Source organism: Trachurus japonicus, chromosome 23 (genome assembly GCF_045865225.1).
Source record: "Trachurus japonicus isolate A0001 chromosome 23, Traja_1.0".
NCBI classification, from domain to species: domain Eukaryota; kingdom Metazoa; phylum Chordata; class Actinopteri; order Carangiformes; family Carangidae; genus Trachurus; species Trachurus japonicus.
In genome coordinates, this window is record NC_140929.1 from 4,937,697 (window position 1) to 4,962,091 (window position 24,395).

General features: G+C 40.4%; 2 protein-coding genes across 4 annotated transcripts in view; both read right to left on the bottom strand.

Annotated features, from left to right (window-relative positions):
* Positions 1 to 1,369: 1,369 nt before the first annotated feature.
* Positions 1,370 to 14,200, bottom strand: metap2a (methionyl aminopeptidase 2a). 2 transcript variants are annotated; one of them, XM_085768736.1, is made up of 11 exons: positions 13,983 to 14,200; positions 11,177 to 11,272; positions 9,736 to 9,798; positions 9,544 to 9,646; positions 8,505 to 8,666; positions 7,369 to 7,550; positions 4,891 to 4,985; positions 4,081 to 4,177; positions 3,672 to 3,775; positions 3,397 to 3,512; positions 1,370 to 1,775 (listed from the first exon to the last, which is right to left on the bottom strand). In XM_085768736.1, exons 1-11 carry the CDS (start codon positions 14,143 to 14,145, stop codon positions 1,523 to 1,525), a joined length of 1,434 nt encoding a protein of 477 aa, XP_085624862.1. In that variant the 5' UTR covers positions 14,146 to 14,200; the 3' UTR covers positions 1,370 to 1,522. The 2 variants fall into 2 exon arrangements, with proteins under 2 accessions (XP_085624862.1, XP_085624863.1); XM_085768737.1 differs by having other exon boundaries at positions 11,177 to 11,263; positions 13,977 to 14,171.
* Positions 14,201 to 21,840: 7,640 nt separating this feature from the next.
* vezt (vezatin, adherens junctions transmembrane protein) overlaps positions 21,841 to 24,395 on the bottom strand; it is a 28,711-nt gene continuing 26,156 nt past the window's right edge. The window contains exon 12 of one of the 2 annotated variants that reach the window (XM_085769283.1): positions 21,841 to 22,857. In XM_085769283.1, the coding sequence (XP_085625409.1) occupies positions 22,271 to 22,857 (587 nt within the window). In that variant the 3' untranslated portion in view covers positions 21,841 to 22,270. The remainder of the gene's footprint in view (positions 22,858 to 24,395) is intronic. The other variant, XM_085769284.1, reaches the window with a different exon arrangement.

Genomic DNA, 24,395 nt, shown 5'->3' on the forward strand with positions numbered 1-24,395 from the left:
AAAAGTGTGATTGTTAGCTGTCACTTCAACTTTTAAAGTTGTATTTCCTTACATCAGGGTATCCGTGGGGTCTTGAAAACTATTAAAAGGTGATAAATCAATTTTGGGAAAATTAAGACCCTTACACAACTTTATAAAGTCTTAAATTGTGAAGGTATTCTTTCTGAATTAGCTGTCCAAGAGTTTGAGTCCTAAAAACATTGTAAAAGTGTGTGAATTTATTCATTTTATTAAAAAACAAAGATGAACCGGTGCATAAAAAAGAGAAGAAGATCGTTGTTTTTGGAGCAATGTTTTTTTTTTTATAAACTTTGCCAGCCTATTTTGAATACTGTTGTATCATAGTTGTCTATAGTCTTTATCACAAACTAAAACTGTTGCGTTAAAAGTGTCACTGATGTAAATGGTTACAGCTTTAAGTGTCAGTGAGGTATTGAAAAATATTGAGAAGGTCTTGAAAAAGTCTTAAAAAGGTATTAAAATTAACTTCAAGATTCCTGTATATACCAATAAATACAGTAACTTAAACCAAGATAAAACTATTTTTAGATAGATATTGTGTAATTTGCATGTCTACTTCAGTGAATCATGATTTTCTTGCCCTGTGATCGGAGACACCAGAAGAGGACGGCCCACAATGAGCAAAATTTTTTAATCATCTTTTTTTTCTCTTTCTTTCTTACAAAAACATTTTCAGGGAGTTCAAAATGAAGCATTTTTTAATTTTGGAACATACAGTGGCAGCAGCCATTTCTTTCAAAGATATTTTACAAATATCAAAGAAACGAGTCCCCGGGTAGCGACAGAAGCCAAAAAAAAACATAAGAGCTGCAGAAGATGCACAAGTGTCTGTATGAAGAAGATGGTGTTTGTTTGTTTGTTTGTTTACACGACGGCACCCCGAAGCTTTTACATGTTAACAATTGTCTGTGTGCGGAGAGACCGGCGGCCTCGCGGCGTTTAGTTTAAACCCCGTCAGCAGCGGCCGTGCTTAATTTAACTCAAGCACTGAAGCAACTGGAGCCTTCGACTTTTCAAAATAAAAGGAAAAAGGGGAGGAGGAAAGGGTCTAAAGGGGGGGAGGGAGGGGGTTTCCCACTCTCACTCTCACCGTCTTGTCTGAATACTGAGGTCGCACTAACATTTCTAACTGTGTAACAGTTAAAAAATGTTGTTCACGTTTAGTAACACGAGGTTGCAGCTTCCTCCGACAAATGTTTTTGGCTTCTTTTTTTGTTTTTTTTACGATTTCTTTAGCCAGTCTGTCTGTCTGTCTGTTCTCTCTTTTTCAACGAGCTGTGAGTGGTGCATTGTGGGTAGAATACAGTAGCAGTTTGGCGGCTCTGAGAGACAAAAAAAACCCACTTCCTGTGTTAGAAGAAGCTCTTTATCTGCTGCAGGAGGAGGAGGAGGAGTTGCTAAGGAGGTGACGGTGGTGGCGACGGTGGCGGTAGAAGAAGTAGAAGTAGTAGAGGTGGTGGTGGTGGTGCTGTTGCAAGGGATTGTGGGTAAAGGGGAGGGGTCAGTAGTCGTCTCCCCGGCTCACCACCTCCTTGCAGGTGGGCCTGAGCAGGATGGTGTGCTCGAACTGAGCCGTGTAGCAGCCCTTGGTGTCGCAGAGCGGCGGGTACGGGTCCACGATGCCCAGGTCGCACAGGTTCTTCAGCGCCATCAGGTACTTGCTCTCGCCCAGCCGGTCCAGCCAGCGCCGGCAGAACGCCAGCGTGCCGAAGTTCTCGTTCACCACGTTCAGCAGGTGCTTCGCTCTGGGCAGCCTGGAGGGGGGGGGGAGACGTTAGACTATTGTTTTTTTTGTTTCTGATGTTGTTTATATAATTTTTTCATTTGCTTTTATCTTTATTTATTGCTGTTGGTATTGTCGCTGTTTGTATTGTTCTTTTCCTGTCCTGTCTTGTGTTTTTAACTCAGGGTTCCTACGCAAGTATGGAAAGTATGGAAAAGTATGGAATTTGATTTTATACATTTCCAGGTCTGGAAAAGTATGGAAAATGGAAACTATTATATGGAAATATATTTTTCTTAATACTTCTCTGGGTTTGGTCTCATCTGAAGTTATGTGGGTTAATTATTTTGTATGCGCTATTGTACCTATAGCTACAATCTCCAGGAAATTATTTGGTTACATAATGACATACACATTCAGAATAATGAAAACAAATGATAAATTGCATGCTTTTTTTATATTATGCACATCTATTTACTCAAATATCACAAATAATATGAATGTTTTAACGAGAAGTCTGGAAATTAGGGTCTGGAAAAAGTATGGAATTTGGAAATTTCAAATGTGTAGGAACCCTGTTAACTGGACTCAGAGTCTGTACTAATACATTATCTATCTATCTATCTATCTATCTATCTATCTATCTATCTATATCAGTTGTCAGTTATGCAGCTGTGATGGTGTATAATGTATTCATCATGTCTCTCTGTTGCGTTTTCATTCACTCAATAAATACAGGTTTGAATTTCAACACAAAATAAACGGATCAGATGCTGAGGGGTAATAGTTAATCATAAAAAAAAAAAACACTGATTAGTCTACAGCAGGGTTATTATAGTTAAAGGACAATTCCGGGCAAATTCAACTCGGGGCTGTATTTGTATTTACAGCCCTCAAAGCTGCAATTTTTTTCCACAGACAGCGTCAGATGGCGACTCAAACATGCACCGAGAAGTTTGTTTACTTAAAGCAAGCCGACATGTTTGTAAAACTAGATCTAATTCAAAGTCTCGCGTGAGAACCAAGTTGATGTGCTCGGAAGCTCCCGTTTGTGTCATAAACACAGGAATATCAACTCTTGACTTGCTTGAAGTGTAGCCTACATTTTTTTCCACAGACAGCGTCAGGTGGCTACTCAAACATGCGCCAAGAAGATTTTTTTTACTTGAAGCAAGTAAAGAGTTGATATTCCTGTGTTTATGACACAAACGGGAGCTTCCGACTGCACCTGAACACACCGAGCGGCAACTTGGTTCTCACGCGAGACTTTGAATTAGATCTAGTTTTACAAACATGTCGGCTTGCTTGAAGTGAATAAACTTCTCGGTGCATGTTTGAGTCTCCATCTGACGCTGTCTGTGGCTTTGAGGGATGGAAACAGCCTAAGCAACTTGCATCTGCTCCCATTCATTGCTGCCGTGGCGATGCGGGGACAGACGCAACTACCGCAAAACAGGAGCGATTAAACTGAAAATATTCAGATTCCTTCTTTTAGACCTAAAATGTTAGGAAAATAGTACAGCCCCGAGTTGAATTTGCCCGGAATTGTCCTTTAACTAAGACTAAAAACTAGCAGTGAAAATATAATTTAGTTACCTGAAAAACTAAATAAAAATAAAAACTAATATGAATTTTATGGTTTGTGTTTTTACCTGATGGGAACGTGGCCGACGTCGAAGTTTTTCATATAGTGAGAGCACTCCATGTCGTCGTGGACGACGCCTTTACCTGTGCTACCGAACGTCTCAATGGCATAAACCTCTCCCTCCTGCAGGGAATCAATACACAATATATCATCAATAACAAGGTGAGAATTAAGGATTTAAATGGGGTTTTATCTGGTTTATTTTTAACTTTTAAATATGTAAATTATGTGATAAAATATACTGTATGCGGTTCTCTAAATTCTGCCTGTACTCGAACGCACCTCCATCCTCGTGGCTTCTCCTCCTTTAACGATGGGCACCGTCTTCCCGGCGTGTATCCTGTACTGACCGATCGAGTGACCGTTCAGGTTTCGGATCGGCTTCACTGCAGGACGACAGACAAAGTTTCACCCGTTTATTCTTTTTTTTTTTTTACTGAATGCACTGAATTAATGGATATCAGTGACTAAAAAGTAGTGTTTTTATGTTAAATTTGTCAACATTAAGATATAAAAATCCTAATTTTAGGATATTTTCACTGGTTTGAAATCAAGTATTTGTGACTTTAGGTTTGTTTTTTTGCTTTGAGCACTAGGAAACACTAGAAATATAACACCGCCTTCATCAGACTTTATATTTCTGCTGTGTTGCAGGTTTTTAATTAAATTTCTAAAGTGTCTGAGAACTCACCTTGATATGTTTTGCCATCGAGCTCGACCTCGTACGACTCCATCACCTCCTGGATGGACTCTCCGACGTCACACAGACGCACGTCGATACCGGCGTTCTGCCGCAGACAAACAGCAAAACGTCAGCTACAGAGCCCAAACGAGTGTGTGTGTTTATACGAGCACCAGATCTTCCTCCAGAGGGGACTGTGAGGTGCCGTTTAGACGTAGCCACATAGGCCAAAACTCCCTAACGGTGAAGGGCAGCACATGTTGGAATAGTCTCCCAACCCCGATCAGAAACAGCTTAAAGAATGGTTACTGTCCCATCAAATTTGCACCCATGAATGAAATATCTACCAGCACTTTAATACAGTATTACTGTAGCCCTTATCTCTTATCGTGTGTTATTTTGTATGTAATTTTACTGTGAAACTGCTGCTAATACTTTGTTTATTCTTATATTTATGCATATTTCCTATTTTTTTATTGATAAAAATGTTGCTAGTACTGCTGCTACTCCTCTTTTATATTTATGCAGGTTGCTACTGTATCTGTTCTCTTATTGTTGTAACTGCTGCTATTACTATGTCTTCTCTTGCACTTATGCAGGTAGCTTCCTATTGTTATGTCTTTGTACGGTATGTCTGTCTTTAAATGTGAGGACTACAGATGGAAATTAGCTCCTAGCTAAATCCGGTATATTTACATGACGTGATGTGCACATCACTAAATGTTCATTAATATGCATTGTCCTAATCAAATAAACAATAAATGAAAAAAATGAAATGAAACAAGTGTGTGTGTGTGTGTGTGTGTGTGTGAGTCTCACTTTGATTCCAGTATTGGTGGCGTCTCTCACGGCCTCCAGCAGCTTGTCGTACTTTGGGTTAAACGTGACGGTGAAGGCACAGTCAATGATCCGCCCTGCAGACGCCAGAGCAAAGAGGAGGAGGAGAGGAGAAGGAGAGGAGCGACGGTTAGTTCATGTGTTTGGACCCTGAACGCATCGTATGTGTGTCTGTGTGTATACGTGTGTCAAAGTGATAGTTCATTGGCCCATTGCTATAAACCCTATAGCCATAGCAGTAGGTTTGTTACCTTTAATTGTCGGTGCAAGCTATTTTTAGAACGGGCGGAGCAGAGCCGTGAGCTGCTCAGAGCTACGCTACGGAGGCTCATTATGGGATTTCTTGGTTTCCCTCATCAAACTCATCAAATACACAATCCAACAACTCCACAACGCTCTGGTGGACAAGTTGTGACCTGCACATTCACCACACTATGAGATAATAACACAACGTTACCAGACAGAGTTGTTTTAGAGGGAAATACAGAGACTGCTTGACAGGGGCGTCACTAGGTTTTAAGGACAGGGGGGGCTTAGCCCCCAGTAGATGCACAGGATGTGAGCGAATGTAGTGTGCAAGCACGAACTTTCACAATGGCCCAGAAAAAACACAATATTTAGAATTTAGAGTATTGAATCATGGGCTAGTTGAATCTAAGAATAAGTAAAGTAGTACATCTAATGAGTAACTGGGTAAAAGTTGATGCTAAAAAAAAGTGAACCTGAGTAATTTTTCAGATGTTTGACTATCATGGATATGTCCAGGCGGAATTTGACGTCTGGAAAACTAATTATATTTCATTAGTAGCCTGTGTCATAATGGTTATACACTCCATAATGGTTATGCGACTCCAACTGGAGCAGATATTTATATGCACATTTCACCCTAGAAACCCCTTCATCTTCTACACAACCAGGACCTTCACAAGAAATTTCTGATTTTTTTTTTTTTCTGAGCTGAAATAGACATTGGGGGGTGGTTCAAATGACTGACCCTGAGAATCATTTTAATTTGAATATTCTGCTTTTATTAGTAGTTTTATTTGGACTAGGTATAAAAATATATATATATTTATAGCCTACCTATATATTGTTATCATGCTGTTTTTATATATTCCTGTGTCTTACCTGATCTTCTGCATCTTCAGGGCATGTCTCTGTCTGGCCTCTCCCTACAGCATTTCTCTCCCTGTCTGTCTGTGCTGCTGCAGTGTCACCAGATATCATTAGTATTTTGAATTGATCCATTAAATAATCTGTTTTTTACTGCTAAATGTATGTATGCATGTTAACACATTACACAGCACGCACGCACACACACACACACACACACAGAGAGAGAGAGAGAGAGAGAGAGAGAGAGAGAGAGAGAGAGAGAGAGAGAGAGAGAGAGAGAGAGAGAGAGAGAGAGAGAGAGAGAGAGAGAGAGAGAGAGAGAGAGAGAGAGAGAGACATGATGACAGGAGTGTTCAGGATCCCCGTTTAAAAGTTTTCCCCACCAGAATCTAGCCGAACTTTGGAGCATTATTTAGCCCGTTTTCTGACAAGCTATCATGCCATGGTTGGTACGAACAGAAGCCTAGCATCTCCTGGTTTCATATAATATCTGTATCTTCGCTCTAGCTTTAAAACTGACCCGTTTACAACGCGATTAATATTTCACATTAATTTAAAAAATATTGCGGTCATTTTGACATCAACACTGCTATTTAGAGATGTAGTAGCTTACTGTCTGATGCCTGCTGGTCCTGCTTAGCTAAAGGTGGACTGACTCTCTCCCTCTGTTGACATCAGAGCTCCTGTAGCCCGTCACTGCAGGCTCGGAGCGGAGCTTCAAACAAGCCGCCGCTACATGGGCGCAACCAACTCACAACTGGGAGGGGGGTGGTCACACACTCAACAAACTAATTAAATTAAACAAATCAGAAATAACAAGAGACAAATGCGATGACAGCTGGGGTTCTTAAAAGGAGAATATATGTCACAAAAAAAGTCACATAATAAAAGAACACCAAATTATTTGGGGGGGCTTAAGAATATTTTAGGGGGGCTGAAGCCCCCCTAAAATAGGCCTAATGACGCCACTGCTGCTTGATGAAAAACTGTCCCTGAAGGCAACGTGCATCAGCGGTTTTGCATGAATTTCCCTCTAAAACAACTCTGTCTGGTAACGTTGTGTTATTATCTCATAGCGTGGTGAATGTGCAGGTCACAACTTGTCCACCAGAGCGTTGTGCAGTTGTTGGATTGTGTATTTGATGAGTTTGATGAGGGAAACCAAGAAATCCCATGAGCCTCCGTAGCGTAGCTCTGAGCAGCTCACGGCTCTGCTCCGCCGTTCTAAAAATAGCTTGCACCGACAATTAAAGGTAACAAACCTACTACTACTATGACTATAGGGATTATTATGGTAATGGGCTCAATTTGCCAAAATGTTGAACTATCCCTTTAATAACGGACCGTTGATGTGCGTGCCGAAGTCGATCTTGCAGACGTCGTCGTACTGCAGGACCGTGGTGTCTCCGGCGTTGGGAGTGTAGTGGGCAGCACAGTGGTTGAGGGAGCAGCCGGTGGGGAAGGCCAGGCCGGCGTTCAGCCCGTTCTCCTTGATCAGCTTACGGGAGCAGTCCTCCAACCGCTCGCTGGGGGGGGGAGGAGGAGGAGGAGGAGGAGGAAGAGGAGGAGGAGGAGGAGGAAGAGGAGGTGCAAGATTTCAGATTTAATGCATGTTTATGTTGTATATGGGTCAATGACATGATGCAACCCAGTGTGATCTGACTATATACACAGGAAAGTAAATCTGGACTCAAATTGGAATACGTGTAATTCACCTTTACAATGCAACATTATGTTTCTTAACAGATTTTACATCATTTGTCACATTATTTAGAAAAAAAACTGGTGTTTTTAGGATATGTCCTGCTCAGCATTACCAAATTAATTCAAATTTGAAATGAAAAAAAAAATTGCTTTTTGAAAAAATACAGAAAAAATCTATCCTATTCCATTAAATCTATTTTGATTTAATGTTTTCAGAGGAAAGTATATTAGTATAGTACACTTAAATCCACTGTAGGTGGATAAAATAATTAATATATATCATTCTTTAGTCTTTTTGGGCATTCAGTCATATACAGTATATTTTTTTTCTCTTATAATTTCATTCATTTACTCATCCTCCCCTCCTCCATCCGTCTTTCTTATTTTTCTTTTTCTTATTAGAATAATTGCTTTTATTGTCAGTATTATTATTATTATGACCAATATTACTATTTTATATTTCATTTTTTTGACTTTTCATGTCTTTATTAGATAGTACAGTTGAGAGAGGCAGGAAATGGGGAGAATGACATGCGGGATTCAAACTGGGGCGCCTGCTTAACCTGATATTACTATTATCATTATTCACCAATTTCTTTCTTTATTTCTGCTATGACCATCATTTATATTCTACTTGAATAACACACACCTTGTTGTTCATACTTGTATGTCCACTATGTTGTTTTGTTCTGTATTTCACAATAAGATAAATAAATAACTAAAAGGTTTAACACGTGTTTAATAATAACCAGCGATGAGAGAAGAGAACTCCTCACCAGATCTCGATCATGGTCATGCCGGGTTTCATGAAGCTGCGGACGTGCTGGCGGACTTGTCTGTGCGCCTCGGCCGCCTGTCTGAAGTCGTTCCACACTTCCTCGTTGGCTTTGTCCAGAACCCGCTTCTCCTCGTGGGTCGTACGCCACGCCGCGCTGCGACTGGGACACACACACACACACACACACACACACAGACAGATACAGATACACACATAGCGTTTTAATACTGGAGGAAAGGGGGCTGCTTCATTAAGAGGAGCGGCTTCTACAGATGATAAATGGTGTTTTTTTGGAGTTTTTAGCGTTGAGAGTGAACGTGTTAATGCTGCAGGCTGCAACAACTCTGACTCATCACATGACCGGAGCTCAGGAGTTTATCTGCAGCAGCAGCAGCAGCAGCAGCTCTGTCTGTACTGCTGCTGCAGGACATTTCTCATCTGCACAGTTAAATATTTGATTTCCTCAAATCCATATTTACATTTTGAGCCATTATTCAACTGGATAGAAACATCTGATCAATGAGAATAAGAATAAAACTCCCTGAAAACACAACTGTTAACATTAAGACTGAAATACTTTACAGGAAAACATTAACATGTCAAATACTAAAGGTCAATATCCATCAGTTAGAATTGGACGAACCGGGAAGAGGAGCTTAGAGAAGCTTCCGCTACAAAACAAGCTTGAAATATAGACTTATTTAATTTTTTTCGGGACAATTTCGCATTTCGGGGCTTCAATACAAGACGGACATTACATACGAGCAGCATGGAGGTATTTGGATGTTTTTTGGTGTGTCTTTTTGTTACGAAGACAGTTGGTATCCATTTGCAACCGTTATATGGACATGCACTGCTACGCCGAGACCCCCTGTAACTCAGAGAAGCCACGGAGGACTCTGAAACTTCTCCCAGCCCTTAGTCCACATGAGGGGGAGGAGATAATGAGTGAAATTTCAATTTTGGGTGAACTATCCCTTTAACTTCCAACAGGATAAACGAACATTTCTGAAGCGGTGCGTTCAGGTTCCTCTTACCCGTCCTGCGACGCCGGGTATTCACACTCCTGGCCGATGGGGAACACGCCGGTCGGGTAGAGGTCGCAGATCGGCACCGACGGAGGATCGGTCTGAGATTTGGCTAAAAAAAAAACGGAGAAAAAACAGACGTCAGCGGAGGAAACGGAGACAGAAAATGTCTTCTTCTTCGTCATCGTCTTTTCAACTTACGTCCTTTCTTCTTCTTTTTCTTCTTCTTCTTTTTCCCTGCCGAGTTTTCTCCGTCGTCTCCATCTGTGTCGAGGCGTGAAGAGGAATGAATGAATGAATGGATGAAATTATTGCAACCGTACATTTCACACACACACAAAAAAAATCATACAACTTTCACATTTGAATTGATACGTTTCGGTACTTTTTGTGCTCATGTATGTGTTTTAAAGTTATTTTGTCTAAAGATTTTTGAATTTATTTCTCAACAACATCACAACTCCTCAGACTTTAAAGTGTATTTTATGTTTTAAGAGACCCAGAGGGGGCTGCTTTTGGTTATAAAAGAGTCGAGCTGAGTTGTTTTCGAGGTAAATAGAGAGACTGCTTGCTGAAAAAACTGTCCCTGAAGGCAACGTGCATCAGCGGTTTTGCATGAATTTCCCTCTAAAACAACTCTGTGTGGTAACGTTGTGTTATTATCTCATAGCGTGGTGAATGTGCAGGTCACAACTTGTCCACCAGAGCGTTGTGGAGTTGTTGGATTGTGTATTTGATGAGTTTGATGAGGGAAACCAAACAAGAAATCCCATTAGCCTCAGACGAAGCGTAGCTCTGAGCAGCTCACGGCTCTGCTCCGCCGTTCTAAAAACATCTTGCACCGACAAATACAGGTAACGAACCTACTGCTATGACTATAGGGATTATGGCGATGGCAGGGCTCGACAGTGCGACTGTTTTGCTCGCATTTGCAAGTTGATATTATCCAATGCGAATAAATAATTACATTCAGTCGCATCAGTGCGACTCCGACAGAAACTGTAGTACATGCACCGTTTTGCATGCTGTTTAACGTGAGCAGAAACAAACAAATCTTAGTGTAGAGCCCTGTATGTAATCTTCAGCTTTTTATACTGAGGGAAATATAGGTTCACTGCTCATCAATACCCCCACCCCAGGGTCTATGCCACCCCGGTCTCAAAAAAACCCAGGAAAAATCAGATCGGACCTGTAATCAGATCTGATTCAGAGCTTTAATGCAGTCCTTCCATAACAGACACGTGACCACATGCACACAGCGCAAAACTAAAGACTAATATACTGTTTTCTCACATATTTGCATTGTTTGTCTTTCCTGATTTTTGTTAAGGCAAAGAGCCAGTTATAACATTAAAATTTAGTCTACAGGGTTAGGATTATAGGCTAAATGTTTGTTTGAAAATGACATTTTCACCAAAACTGCTATATTATTATTGTGCTACTAAAAAATGTTGTGTGCTACTAAATTTTTCAGCATAGTAGCACAGTGCTACTTGGAAAAAAGCTTCAAGCGTCAAGCCCTGAATGGGCCAATTTGCCAAAATGTTGAACTATCCCTTTAAGAACACAGTTTTAATGCAGATGAGACGATCTTATTAAATAGTGGGTTTAGTGGGTCCAAGATGAGTGTTGTTGAACTCACCTTCCTCGCCGTCTTCCTCCTTCTCTTTGTCTTCTATCGCCTGCTTCTCCAGCTGTTTGGTCACTTCGCCAACGCCATCGGCCTCTGGTTCAGCGCCTACACACACACACACACACACACACACACAGAGAGAGAGACACACACACACACACACACAGTCCAGTGAGCGATTAGCTGCAGCCCAAATGTTCTGTATCAGCAGGAAGCGGCAGACACAGTTGTGTAACCAGAGGTAAAAAAACCCATTCACTCTCAGACTGGCACCAGCTCGCCGTGGTGATATAATAATATGATCCCAGACCCCGAGAGTGAGCGAGTGAATGAATGAATGAAAGAAAAACAACTTCAACACTGCTGATGATGATAATATCTGATCTGAGAGCCGATCTGACACCGTTATCCCACATCTTTACTCTGCTCTGTGGAAAAACGTGGCTCATTTTTATGTCAGATAACAGAAGGCAGGAGGATAAAAATAGAGTTAGAAACTACGTAAGCAGGTTTATTTAAGTCCGCAGCTGTATAGAGACTTATATAAGTGACTTTCAACAGCAAAAGTAGAAAGAAATTCATTATAAAGTAACAAAAATCAAAGTTAGATGTGATGGATTTGGAGGATTTTATAACAACAAGACAAAACAAAAAAACAAACGACGTCTGTCTGTCTGGCTGCTAATATAACTGGCCTCGGGTCAGTTTGATGGCCAGATATCGATCGATCCGAGTCGACAACCCGACGGGAAAATGTAAAACTCTGCAGCTTGTGAAGCCAAAAAGCTCCGAGCACTAAATTAAACCTGATCTCTGACGGAGATAAAAAAAAAAACGTGAGTTGCTGCTTTAATTTAAAGTGAGGAAACGGTTTCAAACAGAGAGAGTTATAACATTAAACACTGTTTGTTCAAATCTTATTAATAATAAATATTATAAAGTTTTATGTCAAGTTTAATGTGTTTTCATTTCATTTCAGTAAAGTCACTTTTTTTCCTTCTTCTGCAGCCTAAATAATTCACGCCTTATAATCCTCCTTGTTCTCATTTATATTTCAACAAGTAGACACTCAGGTAATGTTTGAATATTGAAGTGAAAAGTAGATTTTATTAAACTGTTTGTAGAAAAAGAGGACACACCCATGTTTTCTGGGGTTTTTCACCGACACAAACAGGTGAACACACGCTGTCACATCCAGTTAGATGCTGTCTTGCAGGTTTTTACTGCACCTGAACGCCTCATGAATTGCACAATGCAGTGTTTTACTGTGTTTTTTTTTCTTCATATCTGGTCCTGCAGGTTTTGTAGATGCCCTTGTGATTTTAATTTTAATAAATCCTAATTGTCCTCCCCAGTTTTGCTGTGACATGACAGTTTCTCCTCGGAAAAAAAACACGTTTATTCTCCAAATCTCAAGTTAATCTAATTGAGTTTGTCTTGTTGTTGCATGTTGATGTAGTTTTTAATGTGGTTTATTTATCAAATTCAGCATCTCCTCGCTCTTCTTTTTCTTACATAATAACTCTTGGCAATGAGGGGAATTACGAAACAGGAAAACTTGGCTCAGGCTCATCATCATTACATCGCAGCGGTCGGTTGGTGACTGCGAGGAAAACACAGACTTTATAAAAGAACCGGAAGAGGAGAAGAGAAGACGAGGTGAAAGTCGTTTTCTGTCTGAATAAACTGTGGAGGTGTTGGAGTTGCAGCTGAGGTGGATGTCACTGCTCCGGCGTGTTTCACGAGGCCTGACAGTCCACACCGCTCAACCCGCATGGCTAATGAGCAACTGGGGGTGAAGCTACACGCGCTGCAGCACCAAGCTTCCGATTCAGAGCCTTTCAAAATAAAAGACGTGTCTGGCACCTGCATTATTATGTTTGTCCCATCAAAAAACTGGCGTGACATGAATTATAAATTGTTCAAAAAGATGAAAGAAAATGGACACAACTTTCTTCTACACAATAAGCTAAGTGTATCTTTCTCGATTACATTTGTGTTACCTGTGTATCTACACTATTTGTGAGAAGACAACAAAATTGGGAAGGTTCGACTTCACTAAACCGCAAGAAAAAAAATCCAGGAATTACAAAATAACAATGGTAAAATGCCATATCAACCGAGATTAAGCAATTACTTTATAACCGGCTATTGTATTAGTAGTCACAATTATTGTAATATGCCTTTTAGTTTTAGTTTATTTCGGACATGTTAAAAGAAATAAAACATAATACAGTAATGGACAGACATAACAAATAAAAATAAAATAAAATAACTGAAAGTGAAGATAATTATATTTTTGTTTGTTTTTTTCATATCTGAAAAGGAGTGGGAAGAAGTAAAACTTATTCATAAATTATCTATCAAGCTTTCTTGTTATAATCTAATAAATTAATTTATGAGTTTATCTAACTGGATTTATTCTAATATAATATAACTAATCTTTATCTCTCTGATATATGAGTACATACATATATAGATTTATTCTAACATATTATCACTAATCTTTATCTCTATATAATCATATACATATAAAGACATACATACAAAGACGGGATGACAAAAACACGCAATCTCTACTAAAAATAATCCCCACTCTGAATATTCGTAATTTTTTAGTTCAATACATTAACATTTTACACACAAGCCGATCACAAGACTAACAAAATACTCTCGCCTACGTCGTCTATGCAGCGCTTTATTTTGAAGGAACCCTCCCGTCGCTTCCGCTTTAGCCGTTGCTAAGCGCCGCTAGCTTGCCGCAGCGCTGCTAGCTCCGTTAGCATGAAGCGGCGGCGGCTCGTGACAGCCTCACCTGTGGTCGCCGCGGACTTCTTCTTCTTCTTTTTCTTCCTCTTCTTGGCCGTCTCCACCGGATCGGCCTCCTCCCGGTCCTCCGCCTCCCCGTTCAGCTGCTCCCGGTCCCGGTCCGGCGCCGCTTTCTGCTCCGCCGCCTGCTCCGCTACCACGTCCGCCATGATCGCAGACGCTGCTGGAAAAGGAAGCCCGAGGGATTGTGGGAATGCTGTGTGTGATGCTGCGTTCAGGGGCACTCCGAGTTTTTACCATTACTGCAGAGTAAGCAATTTAAACGCTGTCTGTCTAGTGTGTCTACCACCTGTAAAAGGCTCCTGTTTTAATATTTTTCCAACATATTTATGCATATTAATGTACAAATGTGTGTGTTATTCTTGAAATTTGTTTTAACTCGTTTTATCTTTAGGCAAGGCAAGGCAAGGCATCTTTATTTATATAGCGCATTTCGCAGAGCCAGCCCAAGGCATAAGCGAACTAAGCACCTGCTTGGGGCCCCGTGACTATTGGGGGCCCCCCAAAAGGCAAGTAACTTTTTAAAATTGTAGTGGTCATCAAAGAACGGGAGGGCTTTATTTGTCATTCATCTTGATGTTTTTTTGTTTTCTTTCATGTGTCCAAGTCATGTTTTTATAGAAAGAAGTGTTATAGAAACACTGCGTAATTACAAAAAACTTTGTTTATTGTTGCATTTCAAATTGTTGTTGCACTTTTCTGTAAAAATTTTAAAAAGCAGATGATGTGTTTACAGAAAATGCATTGTCTGTTGGTTTATTTTGTTACTTTAGTCGACCGAGGTGACATTCAGTATCCAAGTAGGCTACTATATCAATTTGAAGAAATGTAAATCAACCCCAGGCTGCACTTTTAGTTAAATTTGGTGCCATTTCAGAATAAAAACCATAGATGGGTAAAAACCTGCCAGGATATGATGATTCGTAATGACAGAGTAAAAAATGAAATAGTATTATTGGCAGTAATAGAGGGCACCAAAATAAAGATTTTGCTTAGGGCCCCATGGAGGCTTGGGCCGGCCCTGGCATTTCGCACCAAGGCAACTCAATGTGCTAAAGACAAAACATAAAAAAAGAACAGCATAAAACAGCATAAAAACAAAAAACACAGAGTTAAAAACAGGAGCAAAGAAGAATAAATAAGTAAAATAAAAGAAAATAGAGTTTAAAATAGAGTTTTAAAGTTTAAAGTTATTAATGAAATGAATCATGTTAATTCCAGCTATATAGATTATATATTTTTTACTTTAAAATTCAAAGAATCATGTCTAACCCTGTAACTATGTAAATGTACTTTTCCTGTTCTCTACTGGTCCTCTGTCTTTTTGGACTTTTTATGTTAATTTGTTGTATTGTTTTGGGGACTACGGATGTAATTTAGCACATGTGCTAAATCCGGTGTATTGTATTTACTGTGGGTACTCTAGCACTCACTGCCCATTAATATGCACTGTCCCGACCAAATAAACAAATAAAGTAAAGTAAAAAGAGCTCAGCTATAAGCACATGAAAAGAGAAATGTTTTTAACCTGGATTTTAACTTGAGGTTTGAGGTACTTTTTTTATACATTGTACTTAATTTTCATATCACTTTTGTTCTCCACCAAATAATGTAAACTGTTTTTCCGTCTAATAAAATTGAATATCATGAAAACGCTTATTTATGTCAGCAATTCAATTCAAAAAGTGAAACTAATACATTAGATAGATCCATTACACACAGAATGAAATATTGCATGTCTTTATTTATTTAATTTCTTCTAATTGTAATGTTTATGTCTTACATTTAATGAAGACCTAAAATTCAGTGTCTCAAAGAATTACAAAAGACCAATTAAAAAAGCATTTTTAATATGGAAATGTTGGCTTTCTGAAAAGTATGTCCATATATATGCACTCAATACTTGGTTCGGGCCATTACTGGGAATGGACTTTTCCATGATATTCTAATTTATTGAGATGCACCTGTATTTTAATGATTGTTTAAAGCCGAAAAAGGTCAAATTATTCAGTGTTTTCAAAGATGTAAGTGGGTACAGAAATTATTTCATCATGCAGCCATTTAGAGAAGCGCAACAACAACTATGTTAACTTGGTGCTTTTAATGGAGCATTTCCTGGTCGATTTATTGGTACTTTTACTCTTAAATAAATAAAAAAAAGTTTGTATTTATTCCACCAGTGAATTCTGAAACCAAAAACTGTGAGTGCTCAGAAATCCGAGCTTATCTAGAGTCCCATGAAGGCATCACACAGTATAATATGCTGAATCAGCTGTAGTGGAGCCCTCAGCCTAATGAGGACAGATCTAGTACTGCAGTATAAATACATCTATGAACTACACTTAAACTATTATTACATCAATATACTGTAGCTACATACAACTGACTGTATTAAATAACACAAGGAAAGCGAATTACACTCTCATTTATACTAGATTAACTGTCATAAATATGTTTTATATAAAGTTTCATGTTACAAAAAGCACCAGTGCCAGTAACAGGAGCGACCACCAGATGGCAAAACCACAACAGTTAACGAGCTATTAATAATAAAAGTTTATATTTAGGCGATTGTGCAGCACATGATGAGCAATCTGTTGTGTTCAGGGGACATTCTGGAGAAAAGACAATCTGGGTATTTGGTGTGAAACTATTTCTTGGACATTTCTGCAATTTTGAGTGATTTTTTGGAGGGTGGATATTTAATTTTATATAAACTTGTTGATATTTTTTCTATAAAATCTGAGTCTTACATAGTTATATTGAAGAGTTTGTCAAATAACTATAGGAGAGTGAAGTGTGCGAACTCTCACTTTCAAATGTACTGAACTAAAAAAGTAGGAAGAAATAGAAATATTATGTTTCTGAATTGTGAACACACATATACATACAGTATATTTACATTGTTTCTACTGTGTATTTCTGTGTTCTTTCTTTTTGTATCTGTTATGATATCCTGTGACATTTGTCATGTATTTTCTTTCTCCTGTATTTGTTAATATGTAAAGCACTTTGTTCATCTTTCCGGATGTTGTAAGGTGCTATATAAATAAACTTTATTACTATTATGAATATGCTGTCAATGCACTTTATTTCTCCTCAGGGTTTATATTTTATATCTATTATGTTGGCTTTTCTTTTCCATATCTGGCTTCACTATTTATTTGGGATTATAATGGTTGCACTTTATGACTATGAAATGCTGTGAATGCTCCAACGTTATCTATCTCAATGACAATTAAACTATTGAATGGGGAAAAAAACACACAGTGCTTGAGTAAATGTAGGTGTTTAAAAGCCCTCAGAGGGGCTTTAAAGGGGGAGCACCAGCTGTTGTGGGTCAGACAAATGCAAAAAAAAAAAAAAAATCCCCCCCCCACACACACACACACACACAATGTATCAAATAACCGACCAAACCTGTTGGTGAACCTCCAGAGTGTGTGAGTTTGAAACGTGAGCAGCAGCAGCAGCGGTGGCAGAAAAAAAAAGAAAAGAAAAAAGAAAGACCTCAGGAAACATCGAACACTTCCAGAACGGTATTTTATTTCACGTTGGAAAATGCAAGAGGGGGTTGTGGAAGACCTCACCCACCATGGGGGAGGGTGGAGGGAGGGGGAGTCAGGACAGGACAAGGCAAACATGGAGACAAGAAAAGACCGGAGGGGGAAAAGGTGGAGGCGATGAACATCAGGGCTGTCAAGACTCTTCTGGCAACTTCATGTGACATAAAGTTAGAGAAAAACCAGTCTCTTCTTTCTTGTTTTATCACCAAACCCCCCTCTTCCTCCCTCGCACACACACAGGGAGGCGTTGGAGTTTAAAGAGATAGTTCAACATTTTGGCAAATTGGCCCCATTGCCATAATCCCTATAGTTTTACCAGTAGGTTTGTTACCTTTAATTGTCGGTGCAAGCTGTTTTTAGAACGGCGGAGCAGAGCCGTGAGCTGCTCAGAGCTACGCTTCGTCGGAGGCTCATGGGATTTCTTGGTTTCCCTCATCAAACTCATCAAATACACAATCCAACAACTCCACAACGCTCTGGTGGACAAGTTGTGACCTGCACATTCACCACGCTATGAGATAATAACAGAACGTCTAAAGATTTTCGAATATTTATTTCTCAACAACATCACAACTCCTCACACTTTACGAGTATTTTATGTTTTAAGAGACCCCGAGGAGGTTGCTTTTGGTTATAAAAGAGTCGAGCTGAGTTGTTTTCGAGCTAAATTCAGAGACTGCTTGCTGAAAAACTGTCCCCGAAGGCAACGCGCATCAGCAGGTTTTGCATGAATTTCCCTCTCAAACAACTCTGTCTGGTAACGTTGTGTTATTATCTCATAGCGTGGTGAATGTGCAGGTCACAACTTGTCCACCAGAGCGTTGTGGAGTTGTTGGATTGTGTATTTGATGAGTTTGATGAGGAGAAACCAAGAAATCCCATAATGAGCCTCCGTAGTGTAGCTCTGAGCAGCTCACGCCTCTGCTCCGCCGTTCTAAAAACAGCTTGCACCGACAATTAAAGGTAACGAACCTACTGCTATGACTATAGGGATTATGGCAATGGGGCCAATTTGCCAACATGTTGAACTATCCCTTTAATCCTCACAGCAGCACAAGTTCATCAGATCCAGTGTGTGAAAACCAAAGTTCCCCCTGTAAACACACAAGACGCTGACAATGTGGGATTGTTTTTCAGTCCTGGATGAATTGTTTCTCAGATACAATGGTGTCGTATTCCAAACACGTCGCTGCGAATGGGACCGTGTGTGTGTGTGTGTGTGTGTGTGTGTGTGTGTGTCGACTTCACCGTTACCCCCATTGTGTCCAATCAGAGATGGATCGCAGAAGGAGGAGGAGGGGGGACAGAAATAAAGTGCAGAGTAAAAATAGACCCACACTTCCTCTTCTTCTTGCTCTTCATGTGTGTGTGTTCGTGTGTGTTCTGTGTAAATCTGTCGTCTGCCTATTATAAGATTTAAGGTGGCCCAACTTCAACCTTCTGCTGTGAAGTCTGTTCGGACAGAAAGCAAAGACGATCAGCGATTTTTTCCCCCCCGAATTTGATCGTTAGTGTTTTTTATTCGACTCAAAACATCCAAAGTATCAACAATGAAAGTAACTTATTATATAATATTACTTACTTGCACTTCAGGTTTTAGTTTTAGGCCAATTTGTACTTCAACCTTCACTATAAATAACTTTATTATAGTGGTGTTTTTGCAGTTTCAGGTTAATTACTGTATAAAAAGTAAAACTAACAAATAAATCAAGTTGGATTTTTATAAGTTCAGATAAAATTGATCCACAGAGGAATTAACACAGACTCTTTCCTGTTCTGTATAAAGTGATTAAAATTAGTTCCACCTTAACCAGCTTCAACACTATATGAACAGATTAATCTTTTGCTACTCATACGTACGTTTATTATCTGAATCCGTCTTCAAACTGTAAAGTTACAGAAGTTAGTTAAAGGATCATAGGGCAGGATTAATGAGAACGGCCAGTGACGCGACGGCCGCTGCGCGTAACTACAGCAACCAGGGAAGCCACCGGCACGGGAGCGCGCACAGACTTTTCACTGTTTACTTTACTCTTTACATTCTTTCCTATCTGGGGAGGGAGGGGGGGTATTTTACTGTAGGTTCTCGCTCTCACAGACAGACAGACAGACAGACAGACAGACAGACACACACACACACACACACACCTTCACTGTGCTGCAGCAGGGGGCTGCTGTCTGTTCCTCTGAGCTCCTCTGCATGGATCTGTATGGGCTCCTACTCCTACAGGCCGGTACCGAGAATTAACGCGCCGGGTCCGGGTGTCGGACCGCATCTGTCAGGGTCCGCGGTCCCATGAAAACCAATAAACACCGGACATATTCATGATTTCATAAAAAAAAAAAAAAAAAAAAAGGACGCGTCGCGGACACGCCGGCCAGGACGTGAAAAGTGGACGTGTTCGGGCAAAAGAGGACGTTTGTCCACCTGCCTGATAACGTTGTTGAAGTTATAACGTCGGCTTTTAACCGCTAGCTGCGGCTAACGGCTAATAATAAGACAGTAGTGAAGAGGGAGAGGGTGTGTAAGTTAGTGACCTGCCTGCTGCTGTGTGCGTGTGTGAAGGGAGGGGGAGAGAGAGTGGTGGCGGCGGCGGCGCGGGGGGGGGGTTAACAGGGCTTTCAGTTGTGCTGGGTCGTTTGCTGGCAGTAATTTGGATCCACCGTGGTTCAGAGCGATTGATATAACAGGGAGTGTCGCCACTCTGTTACTATATCAGTCGCTCTGCTGCGGTTGCCCTCTTCATGTCTCCATTCCATTGATCCATTCGAAGGCAGTCGTGGACGCGCTGACGTCAGGTCCGCCGGCCAGCGCGCGAAATTCACCCCCTGAATTGCAGCGCATTTTGCAGCACAGACCCCGTTCAGGGCAATCGAGAGATACGCGGGTGGGCTCGTTCTTTTTGGTTTTGAACGCTTCCTCACCCATTATTATTTAAAAAACGTAAAACGCATGGCTATTTTCCGGTATTTTCTCACAAATCCTGCCCTATGATCCTTTAATGTAAACATTTTCCTCATTTCTTTATCTATCAAATAAATAATAATTTAATTGGTTATTATCAGACTCTTCATTGAAATGTCAGTGAACCAAATATTCCTTATAATCTGCTGTATTTCAATGCGCTTTAACGTCTTTGATAAATGTGAGGTTTTATTTCAAATGTAAACAATGAGACTTTGATCAATATTTTTTTTATCTTTTACTTCCTTATCTTTCTCCGTAGGGCGGTTTTGTTGTCCGAGAGGCGAATCCCAGGGGAAACTGTGTCCGAGTGACCGCATCAAACTGAAACTGTACGACTGAGGGAGGAAGAGAGGGAAGAGCAGGGGGGTTAAACTGGAGATTACATCGTTTTTGTGGGAGTGTTGTCTCACAGAAACTCCACTTCCTCCTCAGCTGGAGTTTCTCCCTCGCAGTCGTTTATGAGTCTGGTTTCTCTCTTTCTCTTTCTAGGAACCGTTTTGAACTGTCACTCGGGCGAATTTGCATCTAATCACCTTTTACTGTGTTTGCATTCTGTCTGAACACACCTTCACACAATTAGCACACTTAGTATCTCCTGCGCCTCCTCTCTCTCTCTTTGAACTGCTCCTCTCCTTCTCCATCACTTACTCGTTCCCTCCTTTTCTTTTTATTCCTCGATCCGATCGCCTGTTGTTTGTTTGTTTTTTTAAAGGGGATAGTTCAACATTTTGGCAAATTGGCCCATTGCTATAATCCCTATAGTCATAGCAGTAGGTTCGTTACCTTTAATTGTCGGTGCAAGCTATTTTTTAGAACGGCGGAGCAGAGCCGCGAGCTGGCTAATGGGATTTCTTGGTTTCCGTCGTCAAACTCATCAAATACACAATCCAACAACTCCACAACGCTCTGGTGGACAAGTTGTGACCTGCACATTCACCACGCTAGAGAGTAGTAGAGGGAAATACATGCAAAACCGCTGATGCACGTTGCCTTCAGGGACAGTTTTTCATCAAGCAGTCTCTGCATTTCCCTCTAAAACAACTCTGTCTGGTAACGTTGTGTTATTATCTCATAGTGTGGTGAATGTGCAGGTCACAACTTGTCCACCAGAGCGTTTTGGAGTTGTTGGATTGTGTATTTGATGAGTTTGATGAGGGAAACCAAGAAATCCCATAATGAGCCTCCGTAGAGTAGGTCTGAGCAGCTCGCGGCTCTGCTCCGCCGTTCTAAAAACAGCTTGCACCAACAATTAAAGGTAACGAACCTACTGCTATGACTATAGGGACTATGACAATGGGGCTAATTTGCTAAAAATGATGAACTATCCCTTTAACACCGTCTCCACCTTCAACTGTGAAACACTTTGACACTTTGTGTGTGTGTTGTAGATGATGTCACCGAGTAAACTGCAGACATTCTGGTCTTCGGACCTCAACAACACGGTCAAGGTCGCGTCGTTGTCGTTGTTTTATGTTTTTATGTTTTTTTTTGTTTTAGTGGTTCTGGTACCTGAGTTTTAAACAGCAAAAAAGAGCAGTAAGAATTGTGGGTAATAATGTACAGTAACATGGATGGACGGACGGACGGGTAATAAGAGAGTGAATCTGAAATCTGAAATCTGAAATCTGAAATATCTCCACAAGATAAGATGTGACACAGACAGACCCATCGATTTAAAAGACGTCAGACATAAATACAGTCTTTTGCTCGCCGCTGCGTTGAAGCGATGGCGGCTTGTTTTCAGTCCTTGTCGGGGATTTGTCTGTCATCGTCATCGTCTTCTCCGTCGTCGTCGTCGTCGTCCCCGAACGTCTGCTCCTCCATGTGGACGAGGGAGTGCGAGCGCGCGGCGACCTGCGCGGCGAGGGCGGAGCTGAAGCTGAGCGCCGCCGAGCCGTGCATCTCCGTCAGTCTGTCCATCACCGACACGGCGGGGACTCGGGCCGCCAGGAAGCAGTCCAGGCCGTTCTGGGATTCTCCGTCCTCCATCCCGTCGTACTGGTGCAGCTCCGACGCTCCGCCGCCTCCTCTGGCGCGGACCGACCCCCCGCCCAACTCCCGTCCTCGTCCTCGCCGCTCTCCCTCTCCCTCTCCTCCCTCTCCGTCCGAACCGCAGCTGAACTCCGTCGCTCTAACGTCGCCTTTTCCTTCCCCTGCGTTTCCTGGAAGATGGTTTCCCTCGTCCTCGTCGTCCTCGTCGCTCTCTGCCGAGGCCGAGGCCGCGGGCGTCGTCGTCGGAGCAGCATCATCATCATCTGTTGCTGCCGGTTCGGTGGTGTCGGCGGTTTGATCCGAGCCCTCGCCGCGAGCCGAAGGCGCCACGGCAGCTACGAGAAGAAGAAAAAAATAACGTCATTTAGACTTTGACTCAGTGGTGTAGTCTATGTGATACTCAGGTAAACTCAGTAGTAAACCCACTGAAAATACATAAATATTATATACATAAGACTATCTAACTAAATAAATGTCAATGGTTCTCAAAGTGGAAGGGTTGACAGGGTTCAAGGGGGTCCCCAACTTTTTCTTGAACTTTTTCACTTTTTTTCCCCACCTTTTTGATTGTTTGACTTTTCCTTTTCTTTCTTTTTTTTTTTTTTACCACTTTTTTTTTTGAGAAATTTTACCAGTTTCTTCTCAATATTTCTTTTCTACTTTTTACTATTTATTTTAAAGATAAAAAAAAGAAAAAAGAAATGTTACCACAAAAAAAAAAAGGCAAATTTTTACCACTTTTTTCTAAAAAAAATTGAACTTTTTTATGGAGAAATTGTTTTCCCAGAAATGTCTCTATAATCTTTCAAAAATGTATGCCTGATTTAAACGTACACTGATGGTTTGTGTATTTCTGGTGTTAAAAAAAAAATTGCTAAATTTGACCAACTTTTTTCTAAAAAATGTTTAAACTTTTTTGTGGAGAAATTGTACCACTTTTTTCCCAGAAATGTCTCTATAATCTTTCAAAAATGTACGCCTAATTTAAACGTACATTGATTGTTTGTGTATTTCTGGTGTTTGCTTCAACATTTTGTCCAATGGGGGTCCGTGGTCTAATTTGTGTCAATTTTGGGGTCCTTGATATAAAAAAGATTGAGAACCACCGGTCTATGTGATATGAAGTATGTACAGTTTACTCACCTAAAAAGCAGTATACCCACTACAAAAAATTAGACTACACCACTGCTTTGACTCGTATTGATTTTGGATTTTGTGCTCCTGTAAAACAAATCTGATGTGGATAAAAATGTCACACACACGCCGCCTGATACGATTGATACGACACAGTTTGTCACCCAGGGAGACTCTTGTTGTTGTCAGCCAATTATTTACAAGGAAACAAGTTCAAGTCTTTCTCGCAGCTACAAAAACCAATTTCCACAAAACCCCCAGACGTCTCCTCTCCGGCTGCTGTGTCATCGTCTGTCTGAACTATTATCCCACGGTCCAGGGAAACAACACTGTTTGTGCTTCTTTAAACCAATCACAACAATTGATGGTGACCCAGAATAATATTTTCTATTACATTTATGTGTGGATATACAAGTAGTATGTATATTATATGTTTAAATGGATATTTATGTAGTGTATATATGTTTCATACATTTCTATGTATGTATATTGATATGGATATATGTACAGTATAAACCATAAGTTAGAAAGGGATGGGAATAATAAAAAAAAAAAGGACATACTTCTTCCTATTCCTTTTTTGAACTTGTGTGTGTATATTATGATTTGAATACTTGATACTTAAATTTTATTTTCCAGATATACAAAATAAAATTGATTCCACCATTTATTATAAATCATACTTTTTTATTTATCTTTACGTCTATGTTAAAAAAAGAGGCAACTTTTCCTCTTCAAA

Excerpts from the sequence above, each read along its gene's own strand:
- metap2a (XM_085768736.1), bottom strand. The coding sequence starts at position 14,145 with ATGGCGGACGTGGTAGCGGAGCAGGCGGCGGAGCAGAAAGCGGCGCCG. Across the intron at positions 11,273-13,982 it reads GAAGTCCGCGGCGACCACAG|GCGCTGAACCAGAGGCCGAT; the intron begins GTGAGGCTGTCA and ends GTGTGTGTGTAG. Across the intron at positions 7,551-8,504 it reads ATGACCATGATCGAGATCTG|CGAGCGGTTGGAGGACTGCT; the intron begins GTGAGGAGTTCT and ends TCCCCCCCCCAG.